The 13,078-nt window shown below is 48.5% G+C and overlaps 1 protein-coding gene across 1 annotated transcript; it reads right to left on the bottom strand.

Moving 5' to 3' along the window:
- Nucleotides 1-906: 906 nt before the first annotated feature.
- Nucleotides 907-2,020, bottom strand: LOC119303002 (probable WRKY transcription factor 17). The gene has a single exon (XM_037580079.1). It carries the CDS (start codon nucleotides 1,915-1,917, stop codon nucleotides 1,021-1,023), a length of 897 nt encoding a protein of 298 aa, XP_037435976.1. The 5' UTR covers nucleotides 1,918-2,020; the 3' UTR covers nucleotides 907-1,020.
- Between the last annotated feature and the right edge of the window lie 11,058 nt (nucleotides 2,021-13,078).

Below are 13,078 nucleotides of genomic sequence, written 5' to 3'. Positions count from 1 at the left end.
CACACCTTAATTTTCTGTTCCCACATTCGAGTACCTCAATTAACGAACCTCAAATCAATATAACACATGCATCATAAACTTCTTATACGAACGTCCGGCTACTACATCAATGCATGCCATCGGAATATTGAAATCTGGCATGTTCTACATACTAGCTATGGACACAGATCATCCATGCTTGCCCTTGTTAGAGCCCTTGGCGTCTTTGTCGCGGAAGTAGCAGTCGAAGACGCAATATGGATCAAGCTGGTTCTCCTCCTCGCCGGAGATGCCCGTCCAGATACTTTCATCACCCTCCTCTTTGTGGGGCAGCCCGGCCATGGCACGGATCGCTCGGGCTTGCTCTCGGGCGAGGGCGCGCATGTTCCTCCTCTGCCGCTTGTGGATGATGCGGGCACAGATGGCGGTAGTGCGTGCCGACTCCTCCACCACATCGACCGCAAGGTTGTTCTCGCACTCCCGCCCCCATCTGCTTATTTACGGCGGGCACACCGGTCCCTATAACCCCTCGTACTCCTCTAGACCGAAGAAGGGGCGGGAGATGGACCTCAAGCTTCCAGCCCCGCTGGATCCAAGCGCTTGTTGCGCCGACACGGTGGATTCACGCTGGATCGAATCTGACCTAGGTCGGGCAAACCCCTCCCGAGGGCGGCGGAGGGCCATGCGGACGACCATAGCCTCCTCCTTCCCGCATGGGCTGACGTCCCAATCGATGGATCCAGAGTGGTCGGAGTGAGATCCGCTGCTCCCATACCGGAGTCGGCCGGAGATCACCGAAAGGGAGCTTGGGGATGGTGCAGGGTGGAGTGGAGTGGTGGTTTTGTCCGGTAAGTGAATGAGGGCTAATATATGTGAGGTCGAGGGGGTGTATAGGGGCTTTGGGTGCCCGGTCGTAGATGCTCTTACTATGTTTCTCACGCAAGTATATTGCATACATATGTAAGAAAACAAATTTGAAATCCAACAACAAAAAATTTAGTTAGTGGTGTCCAGTCCTGTCGATGCCGCTGCCAGGGAACTTTAATTTGCGGCGGCCGGCGGCGAAGTGTCATGGCGGTGGTCGCCCTCGTAGGTGACGACGAGCATGGCGGGGTCGTCGGTGGCGCGTTCCACGTGCTTCCGCGCAGGGCAGCCCTTGGCGGTGCTGCACCTATAGTAGCAGCGGGGGTAAGGGGACCCCTTGATGGGCTTCTGCCCGTACTTGCGCCACGAGTAGTCGTCGCCGGGGATGTCCGCCGTGCGCGAGCTCACCGCGGGCACGCGCGTCGTGTACTTCACCCGGTGCTTGCGCTTCTTGGAGCAGTGGCACCGGCCACTGGCGGCGGCGACGTCGGAGTGCGCGCCGCTCGCGCAGGGCGTCTGCTGCTGCTGTTGCTTGCGTTTGGTACCAGCCGCGAGCGGCGGCTTTCCGGAGGACACCAGCTGGCTCGGGCCCTTGGACACGGTGCCCTCGCCCCCCGCCGTCACCGACGAGAAGAAAGACGTCGACGTCACCGAAGCAGCGGCTGCCGCTGCCGGCGCCTTCGAAGGCTTGGTGAAGTCCAGCGTCAGGCTTTTCTGGGTTGCCAGGTGCTGCGAGGCTGCCGGTGCCGGTGGCCGGGCCGGCATAGGAGGTGAAGAAGAGGCAGGAGGGGGAGTCAACGAGGCGGCGGCAGCTCCAGCAGGGCCGCGGCGGAAGCGGGCGTGACCGGTGCGGCCGAGGACGTCGATGACCCGGCGGAACCCCGATAACGCTTGGTCGGCGACCTCCCCGAGCGGCGGCGGCGCGCAGTCGGCGCGCGGGGAGAGCGCCGAGACGAGGAGCTCGAGGCTGCTGAGCCCCGCCGCGGCGGCCTCGTGGAAGGCCAGCTGCTGCTTCCCGCCCGCGAGGGCGAGGCCACGGGGGGCGTGGCCGCGTCCCACGAAGTCGACGGCCATAGTCGGCGCCGGAGAGGACGGGGAAAGGCGCGGTCCTGGCTGCTGCTCGCGGCGGTTCTCGGCTTGGTTGTACAAGTATGACTTCGAGATTTGAGGTGGAAATGGATGGACGGAGGCCGAGGGGTTTTATAACCAAAGTTGAAATGGGAGGAGCAGAGTAATGATGCAAGTCAATGGATTGGTTAGCAGCAAAAGGGAACACAAAGCAGTGATCTCAGGAATGGGTTGGACTTTGGAGATGCGCATAGAATACAGCGAAAAATGTCATCTCGGTCCATGCCTTTTTAATATTCGGCAGAGGTGGAGTGGAGATGCGCAATCTGACTTGCCTCGGAAGTCAGCCCTTGGAAACGGGTGGCAAGCTTCCTAGTTCCAAGTTCCAACCACTGCTCTACGTCAGAGCAATTTATTATACTCACATACTACACCAAATCCGACCCTTGAAATGTCAACGGACGCCTGTCCGCAAACGATGACCGGTCACCTCTCAAATTTCATTTTCATTTTCACAACGGGTACTCTACAATCTCTATGGATGATTCGGCGGAACCTCGATTTTGCTCTCGGACGAGGGCGCACGTGTTTCTCCTCTTTCGTTTTTGTAGGATACAGGCACATATGGCTTCCTCCTCCAAGGCAGCACGCACCGCCGCCTCCGCCATGGCGGCAACGAGGCGGGCATGGGCCACCTGCATCCTAATACCCATGGAGCGCACACCGGTCCCTATAGCACTCATACGTCGGCAGACCAGAGATGGAGTGATAGACTAACCTCGAGCCTCCAGCCCTAATAGATCCGAGCGCTAGTTGCGCCGACGCAATGGATTCATGCTGGACAGATTCCGACATCGGTCGAACGCACTCCTCCCGGCGGATGGCCATGCGGACGGTCATAGCCTCCTCTTGTCCGCATGGGACGACACCCTAGTCGATGGATCAGGGGTGGTCGGAGTCAGATCGCTAAACGCCATGCCGGAGAGGCCAAAGATCACTGGAAGAGAAGTTGGAGACAAAGCGGAGTGGAATGAAGTGGCTACAATTTATATCAGGAAGCGGAGGACGGTAAATATATGTGGGGTTAGAGTGGCCCAATATGGACCTATTTCGATGTGATGGATGCGTCCAAACATGTCCAGGCCTCCTCATGTCTATCTAAGTTTTAATTGGATATGAAAAGCGTTGGTCAGCCTCGGCGTTTTAGCCATATGAGTCGTCCGTTTGGATCGGTTGACTGGTCCTCTCTCTCAGGCGCGCCCGGTTGTAGATGCTGTCAAGGAGCATAAACTAGCATGATTTTCTATCGCCATGGCGGCTTGGCGAGTGCGCCGTTGACATTACGGCTGCCGATCTGCATTAGTTTAGGCCTGCACGCCTCTTGTTTATCCCGTTGACAAATTGCCCCGCGTATGGTGCCTCTGCTGACCAGCTAGGTGCCACCCGGAAACATCTTTGACCCGAGCATTACTACGTTGCCTGCTTTGATGAAGGAATAAAAGGGGAGGAGGACATGAGCAGCAAGGCTCGCCCCTTTGTGATTGGGACTTGTGGGTCGTCGTTATCATTCGAATTGCCTTTGCTTTAGTGGTTTCGACCTTTTCTCTTTGGCCAATTAGCTGACCATCCGTCCACGCGTAGAAAATGCATGTTGTCACGGCTGCAGACTTGGACCATCTCCAACATGTGATATAAAATTTGGTGACGTAAAAAACATTGTAGGGTAGGAGAGAGAAGATTTTACACAGGTGATGTGAAATTTTATCTTCCCCCCTGGCCGCCTTTTTCTCTCGGTCATTTCGTCCAACATGTTGGGGACGCATTAGTGACGCCAAAGAACATAATGGTGTACAGTAGAAGCCGTAATAAGTAGAGAAAGCAGTTTTGGGAATATCTTTTTTATGGATCTTGATTTGATGGTAGCCCAATCCCGCGTCAATTTTGGAGAAGATTTTGGCTCGGGCTAACCGGACAAAGGCCGTTGTTTCGAGGACGAGAATATTTATTTTGATGGTCTTTTGGTTTAGAGGGCGGTAATCAACACAAAGAAGCCGAGAACCGTCTTTTTTCTCACGAAAAGAATAGGGCAACCCCATGGGGAAGATTCAGGTCGAATGAAGCCTTTGCCCGTTTCTTGAGCTCGGCTAATTCTTCGGGACATATCTTACACAGATGATTTTGAACCGACACAGTTCTAGGTTCCAAGTTGATGATGAACTCAACTGCCCGGTCAGGCGGCATACCTGTAAGTTCCTCCAGAAAGACGTCGGGGAAGTCAAATACCAGCGGAACAATTTCAAGAGCCGGAAGAATATTAGCATTGAGGGCGAAAAGCTAAGGTGAATGAGTAGGACAAGCTTTGTAGATTACCTAGCCTTTGGGGTGAGAAAGTTTAACGGATCTAGAGGGGCAATCTATGGCCAATTTGTTGGAAACTAGCAAATCTATGCCGAAGATAACATCAATATTAGAATATTGTCTAAGTACTATAAGAGAAGCATAGAAAGGAAGATAGCCAACTTTGATCTGAACATCAGGGCAAACCAGGTAGGCGTTCATCCTTTTGTCCGGAGACAGCACAGTGAAAGGTTTAGGCAATGTACTCCAAGGTAGATCATGAATTTCAGCAAAAATGTTGCGAAATGAAAGAGTGTGAAGCACCAGAATAAAAAAGAACTTTGGCTAGAATTGAATTTACGAGGAGATTACCGATTATGACTTTGGTATCTTCTTGAGCTTCATCGACCTTAACACGCTTGACCCTTGCACGTCCTGCACCAAGCTTGTTGTGTTGTTGTAGGGAGCCCCGGGTGGGAGGAGGTGCTTGCATCATGCTTGTGTCGAAGGAGGATGAGGTGGATGAGGAGGAGGAGGAAGCCGGTCCTAGGGGCATTTGTCACAGTAGTGTCCCCGCTGGCCGCAGTTGCAGCACATCACATCAGGTCGAGTACGAGGAACGCCTGGCCTTGGATGCCCTCTAGGGTTCCTTGGAGCTAGGCCTGGGGTGGTGAGCGAGGGAAAATCCCACCAAGCTAGGAGCATAAGGAGTTCTGACGTAGTTGTGGTCGGGGATCCACATCGCACGCTTCTTTGGTGATGTTGTTGAGGAAGGGAACGTTTGTTGTATTCATCGTGAGTTGCCTTCCCGGCTTCAGCTTTAATAGCCATGTTGACCAACTCAAGGAAGATCTCGGGCTTCTGAAGGTTGATGGAGAACTTCACATCCGGTTGTAAGCCTTTGTGGAACTGGTATTGCTGCTTACCATCCATCGACGTCGCATAACCAACGTACCAAACGAGGTGCATAAACTCCCGGTTGTACTCATCTACCGTCTTCTCGCCTTGAGTTAAGCTCATGAACTCTTCCTTATTCTTATCAGTCAGTCCGTCTAGGATATGATAGGTGGGAAAGTCCTTGAGGAAGTTCTCACAAGTGATGGCCTGCCCTTCAACATGCATCTCCAGATAGTTGGCCCACTAGTTTGTTGGCACGTCCTTAAGGTGGTGCGAAGCAAATTTGACGAAGTCCTCCGGGACGACGTTGGCGTCGAACAGAGAGCACGTGATATCCCAAATCAAATCTTCTGCATCGATAGGCTCCTCAGAGGAATGGTACTCTAGTGGTCTAGAGCCGAGGAAGTCATTGAGCCTGACTCGTGCATCACGCTCCTGTTGTTATCGGTTGGATTGAGCCATGTTGAGAGCAGTGGTGTCCATTATTTGCGCCATGAGTTGCCAATTTTGCTCCATTGACATTAGGAAGTGCATCAACTCAGGTGGAGGAGGAGGAGGCGATGGATGATTTGCACCCTCAGGGTCGTTGCCCCCACCTTGAGTTGTCCTGCCCTTAGTCAGAGCCATGGAGATAACAATAGGATTAGTTGACATAACACAAGAATTGGAATCAAAGAACGGAATTATCAGATAATTCCAATGTACAATAAGGTAAATCATCCAATATGCAAGGATTTACTTGAATGAGACTGAATGCGCAACTAGCATTTCCACCCAATTTGTGAAAAAACTATGATAGGGCATCAACCGACAGAAAGAAGCAACACTTGAATTGGAATCTATCCTAAAGGTGTACGTAATTCCCAAACCATCGAGAACCTAACAAGTTGAATTTAGATAAGGCAAGAATAAAATCATGTACGCCACTCCACTTTATGAGAGGGTGGGTGTTTGGGAAAGAAGTCAGAAGAATCTCACCTTCGCGATATTTAACCTATATAGCTAGAAAATACTTTGTTTACTAGACGACCATCAAAAGGGGATCCAATGGACGGTCCTGCTCTGGTACCAAGTCTGTAATGTCCCGGATGCGAAACTATTACAGACTTAGTGTGTTGCTGCCAAGTCCAGAATAGAGGGGCGTCTGATACCTCCTCGTATCGTATAACTTCAACCATACACACGTGGTTATATGACACGAGGTTTACATCGATGGAATATCGTTTCCGAAACCAACTAAGAAGAAAAAAATGTAAATACATAGGTCTCACATGAGGCAAACTCCAAATATATGGCATCCATGTCACAACATAATACATCTATTACATAACGAGTCTGAGTATGAGTAGGTCAAATGCATGTAGAGGCTAGAACGGAAAAGAAATTTGGTTCTCATCCTAGAGGTCTCGGGCTGCCGCCCCGGTGTTGGGGAACGTAGTATTTCAAGAAAAGTCCTACGATCACGCAAGATCTATCTAGGAGAAGTATAGCAACGAGCAGGGAGAGTGTGTCCATGTACCCTCGTAGACCGTAAGCGGAAGCGTTTAGTAACGCGGTTGATGTAGTCGAACGTCTTCGCGATCCAACTGATCCAAGTACCGAATGTACGGCACCTCCGTGTTCAGCACACTTTAGCTTGATGACGTCCCTCGATCTCTTGATCCAGTTGAGGATGAGGGAGAGTTCCGTCAGCACGACGGCGTGGCGACGGTGATGATGAAGTTACCAGTGCAGGGCTTCGCCTAAGCACTACGACGATATGACCGAGGTGTGTAACCGTGGAGGGGGGCACCACACACGGTTAAGAGAAACTTGTGTGTTCTAGGGTGCCCCCTACCCCCGTATATAAAGGAGGGGAGGGGGAGGCCGGCCGACCCTGTAGGGCGCGCCAGGAGGAGGGAGTCCTACTAGGACTCCAAGTCCTAGTAGGATTCCACCTAGAGGAAAGGGGGAAGAAGGAAGGAAGAGGGGGTGAGGGAGTCCTGGACTAAGGGGTCCTCAGGCGTCCGACCATTCAATATGGGCCGGACAGTTGGGCCATGAAGATACGAAGACTGAAGACTCTACCCATGTCTGGATAGGACTCTCCTTGGTGTGGAAGGCAAGCTTGGCGTCGACTATGAAGATTTCTTTCTCTGTAACCGACCTTGGGTAACCCTAGATCCCTCATGTGTCTATATAAACCGGAGGGCTAGGTCCGTAGATTCCCCGAATAATCATAGCCAGGCTAGACTTTTAGGGTTTAGCCATTACGATCTCGTGGTAGATCAACTCTTGTAATACTCATATTCTTCAAGATCAATCAAGCAGGAAGTGGGGTATTACTGTTGGGTTTCGTAGTAATTTCAAAAAAATTCCTACGCACACGCAAGATCATGGTGATGCATAGCAACAAGAGGGGAGAGTGTGATCTACGTACCCTTGTGGATCGACAACGGAAGCGTTTGGTTGATGTAGTCGTACGTCTCCACGGCCCGACCGATCAAGCACCGAAACTATGGCACCTCCGAGTTCTAGCACACGTTCAGCTCGATGACGATCCCCGGACTCCGATCCAGCAAGTGTCGGGGAAGAGTTCCGTCAGCACGACGGCGTGGTGACGATCTTGATGCACTACCGTCACAGGGCTTCGTCTAAGCACCGCTACAATATTATCGAGGACTACGGTGGAAGGGGGCACCGCACACGGCTAAGAATATGATCACGTGGATCAACTTGTGTGTCTAGGGGTGCCCCCTGCCCGCGTATATAAAGGAGCAAGGGGAGGAGGCCGGCCGGCCCCTATAGGCGCGTCAGGAGGAGTCCTCCTCCTAGTAGGAGTAGGACTCCTACTAGGAGGGGGAAAGAAGTGGGGAGGGAGAAGGAAAGGGGGGCGCCGCCCCCCCTCTCCTAGTCCAATTCGGACCAAGGGGGGGAGGAGGCGCGCGGTCCACCCTGGCGCCCTTCTCTCTCTCCACTAAGGCCCATATGGCCCATTACTACTCCCGGTAGGGTTCCGGTAACCCTCCGGCTCTCCGGTTTTCTCCGAAATCACCCGGAACACTTCTGGTGTCCGAATATAGCCGTCCAATATATCAATCTTTATGTCTCGACCATTTCGAGACTCCTCGTCTTGTCCGTCATCACATCCGGGACTCCGAACTAGCTTCGGGACATCAAAACTCATAAACTCATAATATAACTGTCATCGAAACCTTAAGCGTGCGGACCCTACGGGTTCGAGAACAATGTAGACATGACCGAGACACGTCTCCGGTCAATAACCAATAGCGGAACTTGGATGCTCATATTGGCTCCTACATATTCTACGAAGCTCTTTATCGGTCAGACCGCACAACAACATACATTGTTCCCTTTATCATCGGCATGTTACTTGCCCGAGATTCGATCGTCGGTATCTCAATACCTAGTTCAATCTCGTTGCTGGCAAGTCTCTTCACTCGTTCCGTAATACATCATCTCACAACTAACTCATTAATTGCAATGCTTGCAAGGCTTATGTGATGTGCATTACCGAGAGGGCCCAGAGATACCTCTCCGACAATCGGAGTGACAAATCCTAATCTCGAAATACGCCAACCCAACATGTACCTTTGGAGACACCTGTAGAGCTCCTTTATAATCACCCAGTTACGTTGTGACGTTTGGTAGCACACAAAGTGTTCCTCCGGCAAACGGGAGTTGCATAATCTCATAGTCATAGGAACATGTATAAGTCATGAAGAAAGCAATAGCAACATACTAAACGATCGGGTGCTAAGCTAATGGAATGGGTCATGTCAATCAGATCATTCATCTAATGATGTGATCCTGTTAATCAAATGACAACTCTTTGTCCATGGTTAGGAAACATAACCATCTTTGATTAACAAGCTAGTCTAGTAGAGGCATACTAGTGACACTCTGTTTGTCTATGTATTCACACATGTATTATGTTTCCGGTTAATACAATTCTAGCATGAATAATAAACTTTTATCATGATATATAAGGAAATAAATAATAACTTTATTATTGCCTCTAGGGCATATTTCCTTCAGTCTCCCACTTGCACTAGAGTCAATAATCTAGATTACACAGTAATGATTCTAACACCCATGGAGCCTTGGTGCTGATCATGTTTTGCTTGTGGATGAGGCTTAGTCAACGGGTCTGCTACATTCAGATCCGTATGTATCCTGCAAATCTCTATGTCTCCCACCTGGACTAGATCCCGGATGGAATTGAAGCGTCTCTTGATGTGCTTGGTTCTCTTGTGAAATCTGGATTCCTTTGCCAAGGCAATTGCACCAGTATTGTCACAAAAGATTTTCATTGGACCCGATGCACTAGGTATGACACCTAGATCGAATATGAACTCCCTCATCTAGACTCCTTCATTCGCTGCTTCCGAAGCAGCTATGTATTCCGCTTCACACGTAGATCCCGCCATGACACTCTGTTTAGAACTGCACCAACTGACAGCTCCACCGTTTAATGTAAACACGTATCCGGTTTGCGATTTAGAATCGTCCGGATCAGTGTTAAAGCTTGCATCAACGTAACCGTTTACGATGAGCTCTTTGTCACCTCCATATACGAGAAACATATCCTTAGTCCTTTTCAGGTACTTCAGGATGTTCTTGACCGCTGTCCAGTGATCCACTCCTGGATTACTTTGGTACCTCCCTGCTAGACTTATAGCAAGGCACACATCAGGTCTGGTACACAGCATTGCATACATGATAGAGCCTATGGCTGACGCATAGGGAACATCTTTCATTTTCTCTCTATCTTCTGCAGTGGTCGGGCATTGAGTCTGACTCAACTTCACACCTTGTAACACAGGCAAGAACCCTTTCTTTGCTTGATCCATTTTGAACTTCTTCAAAATCTTGTCAAGGTATGTGCTTTGTGAAAGTCCAATTAAGCGTCTTGATCTATCTCTATAGATCTTTATGCCTAATATGTAAGCAGCTTCACTAAGGTCTTTCATTGAAAAACTCTTATTCAAGTATCCCTTTATGCTATCCAGAAATTCTATATCATTTCCAATCAGTAATATGTCATCCACATATAATATCAGAAATGCTATGGAGCTCCCACTCACTTTCTTGTAAATACAGGCTTCTCCAAAGGTCTGTATAAAACCAAATGCTTTGATCACACTATCAAAGCGTTTATTCCAACTCCGAGAGGCTTGCACTAGTCCATAAATGGATCGCTGGAGCTTGCACACTTTGTTAGCTCCCTTTGGATCGAAAAAACCTTCCGGTTGCATCATATACAACTCTTCTTCCAGAAATCCATTCAGGAATGCAGTTTTGACATCCATCTGCCAAATTTCATAATCATAAAATGCGGCAATTGCTAACATGATTCGGACAGACTTAAGCATCGCTACGGGTGAGAAGGTCTCATCGTAGTCAACCCCTTGAACTTGTCGAAAACCCTTTGCGACAAGTCGAGCTTTGTAGGCAGTAATATTACCGTCAGCGTCAGTCTTCTTCTTGAAGATCCATTTATTCTCAATTTCTTGCCGATCATCGGGCAAGTCAACCAAAGTCCATACTTTGTTCTCATACATGGATCCCATCTCAGATTTCATGGCTTCAAGCCATTTTTCGGAATCTGGGCTCACCATCACTTCTTCATAGTTCGTAGGTTCATCATGATCTAGTAGCATGACTTCCAGAACAGGATTACCGTACCACTCTGGCGCGGATCTTACTCTGGTTGATCTACGAGGTTTAGTAGTATCTTGTTCTGAAGTTTCATGATCATTATCATTAGCTTCCTCAATAATTGGTGTAGGTGTCGCAGAAACAGGTTTCTGTGATGTACTACTTTCCAATAAGGGAGCAGGTACAGTTACCTCGTCAAGTTCTACTTTCCTCCCACTCACTTCTTTCGAGAGAAACTCCTTCTCTAGAAAGGATCCATTCTTAGCAACAAATGTCTTGCCTTCGGATCTGTGATAGAAGGTGTACCCAACAGTCTCCTTTGGGTATCCTATGAAGACACATTTCTCCGATTTGGGTTCGAGCTTATCAGGTTGAAGCTTTTTCACATAAGCATCGCAGCCCCAAACTTTAAGAAACAACAACTTTGGTTTCTTGCCAAACCATAGTTCATAAGGTGTTGTCTCAACGGATTTTGATGGTGCCCTATTTAATGTGAATGCGACCGTCTCTAAAGCATAACCCCAAAATGATAGCGGTAAATTTGTAAGGGACATCATAGATCGCACCATATCAAGTAAAGTACGATTACGACGTTCGGACACACCATTACGCTGAGGTGTTCCGGGTGGCGTGAGTTGCGAAACTATTCCGCATTGTTTCAGATGTAGACCAAACTCGTAACTCAAATATTCTCCTCCACGATTAGATCGCAGAAACTTTATTTTCTTGTTACGATGATTTTCAACTTCACTCTGAAATTCTTTGCACTTTTCAAATGTTTCAGACTTATGCTTCATTAAGTAGATATACCCATATCTGCTTAAATCATCTGTGAAGGTGAGAAAATAACGATATCCGCCACGAGCCTCAACATTCATCGGACCACATACATCTGTATGTATGATTTCCAACAAATCTGTTGCTCTCTCCATTGTACCGGAGAACGGTGTTTTAGTCATCTTGCCCATAAGGCACGGTTCGCAAGTACCAAGTGATTCATAATCAAGAGGTTCCAAAAGTCCATCGGTATGGAGTTTCTTCATGCGCTTTACACCGATATGACCTAAACGGCAGTGCCACAAATAAGTTGCACTATCATTATCAACTCTTCATCTTTTGGCTTCAACATTATGAATATGTGTGTTACTACTATCGAGATTCATCAAAAATAGACCACTCTTCAAAGGTGCATGACCATAAAAGATATTACTCATATAAATAGAACAACCATTATTCTCTGATTTAAATGAATAACCGTCTCGCATTAAACAAGATCCAGATATAATGTTCATGCTCAACGCTGGCACCAAATAACAATTATTTAGGTCTAATACTAATCCCGAAGGTAGATGTAGAGGTAGCGTGCCGACCACGATCACATCGACTTTAGAACCATTTCCCACGCGCATCGTCACCTCGTCCTTTGCCAGTGTTCGCTTAATTCGTATTCCCTGTTTCGAGTTGCAAATATTAGCAACAGAACCAGTATCAAATACCCAGGTGCTACTGCGAGCTCTAGTAAGGTACACATCAATAACATGTATATCACATATACCTTTGTTTACCTTGCCATCCTTCTTATCCGCCAAATACTTGGGGCAGTTCCGCTTCTAGTGACCAGTCTGCTTGCAGTAGAAGCACTCAGTTTCAGGCTTAGGTCCAGACTTGGGTTTCTTCTCCTGATCAGCAACTTGATTGCTTTTATTCTTGAAATTCCCCTTCTTCTTCCCTTTGCCCTTTTTCTTGAAACTAGTGGTCTTGTTGACCATCAACACTTGATGCTCCTTCTTGATTTCTACCTCCGCAGCTTTCAGCATTGCGAAGAGCTCGGGAATAGTCTTATTCATCCCTTGCATATTATAGTTCATCACAAAGCTCTTGTAGCTTGGTGGCAGTGATTGGAGAATTCTGTCAATGACGCAATCATCTGGAAGATTAACTCCCATCTGAATCAAGTGATTATTATACCCAGACATTTTGAGTATATGCTCACTGACAGAACTGTTCTCCTCCATCTTGCAGCTATAGAACTTATTGGAGACTTCATATCTCTCAATCCGGGCATTTGCTTGAAATATTAACTTCAACTCCTGGAACATCTCATATGCTCCATGATGTTCAAAACGTCGTTGAAGTCCCGATTCTAAGCCGTAAAGCATGGCACACTGAACTATCGAGTAGTCATCAGCTTTGCTCTGCCAGACGTTCATAACATCTGGTGTTGCTCCAGCAGCAGGCCTGGCACCCAGCGGTGCTTCCAGGACGTAATTCT

The sequence above is a fragment of the Triticum dicoccoides genome, chromosome 5A (genome assembly GCF_002162155.2).
Source record: "Triticum dicoccoides isolate Atlit2015 ecotype Zavitan chromosome 5A, WEW_v2.0, whole genome shotgun sequence".
NCBI lineage: Eukaryota > Viridiplantae > Streptophyta > Magnoliopsida > Poales > Poaceae > Triticum > Triticum dicoccoides.
The sequence above is the reverse complement of the archived record's forward strand: the minus strand, read 5'-3'. Positions and strand labels throughout refer to the sequence as shown.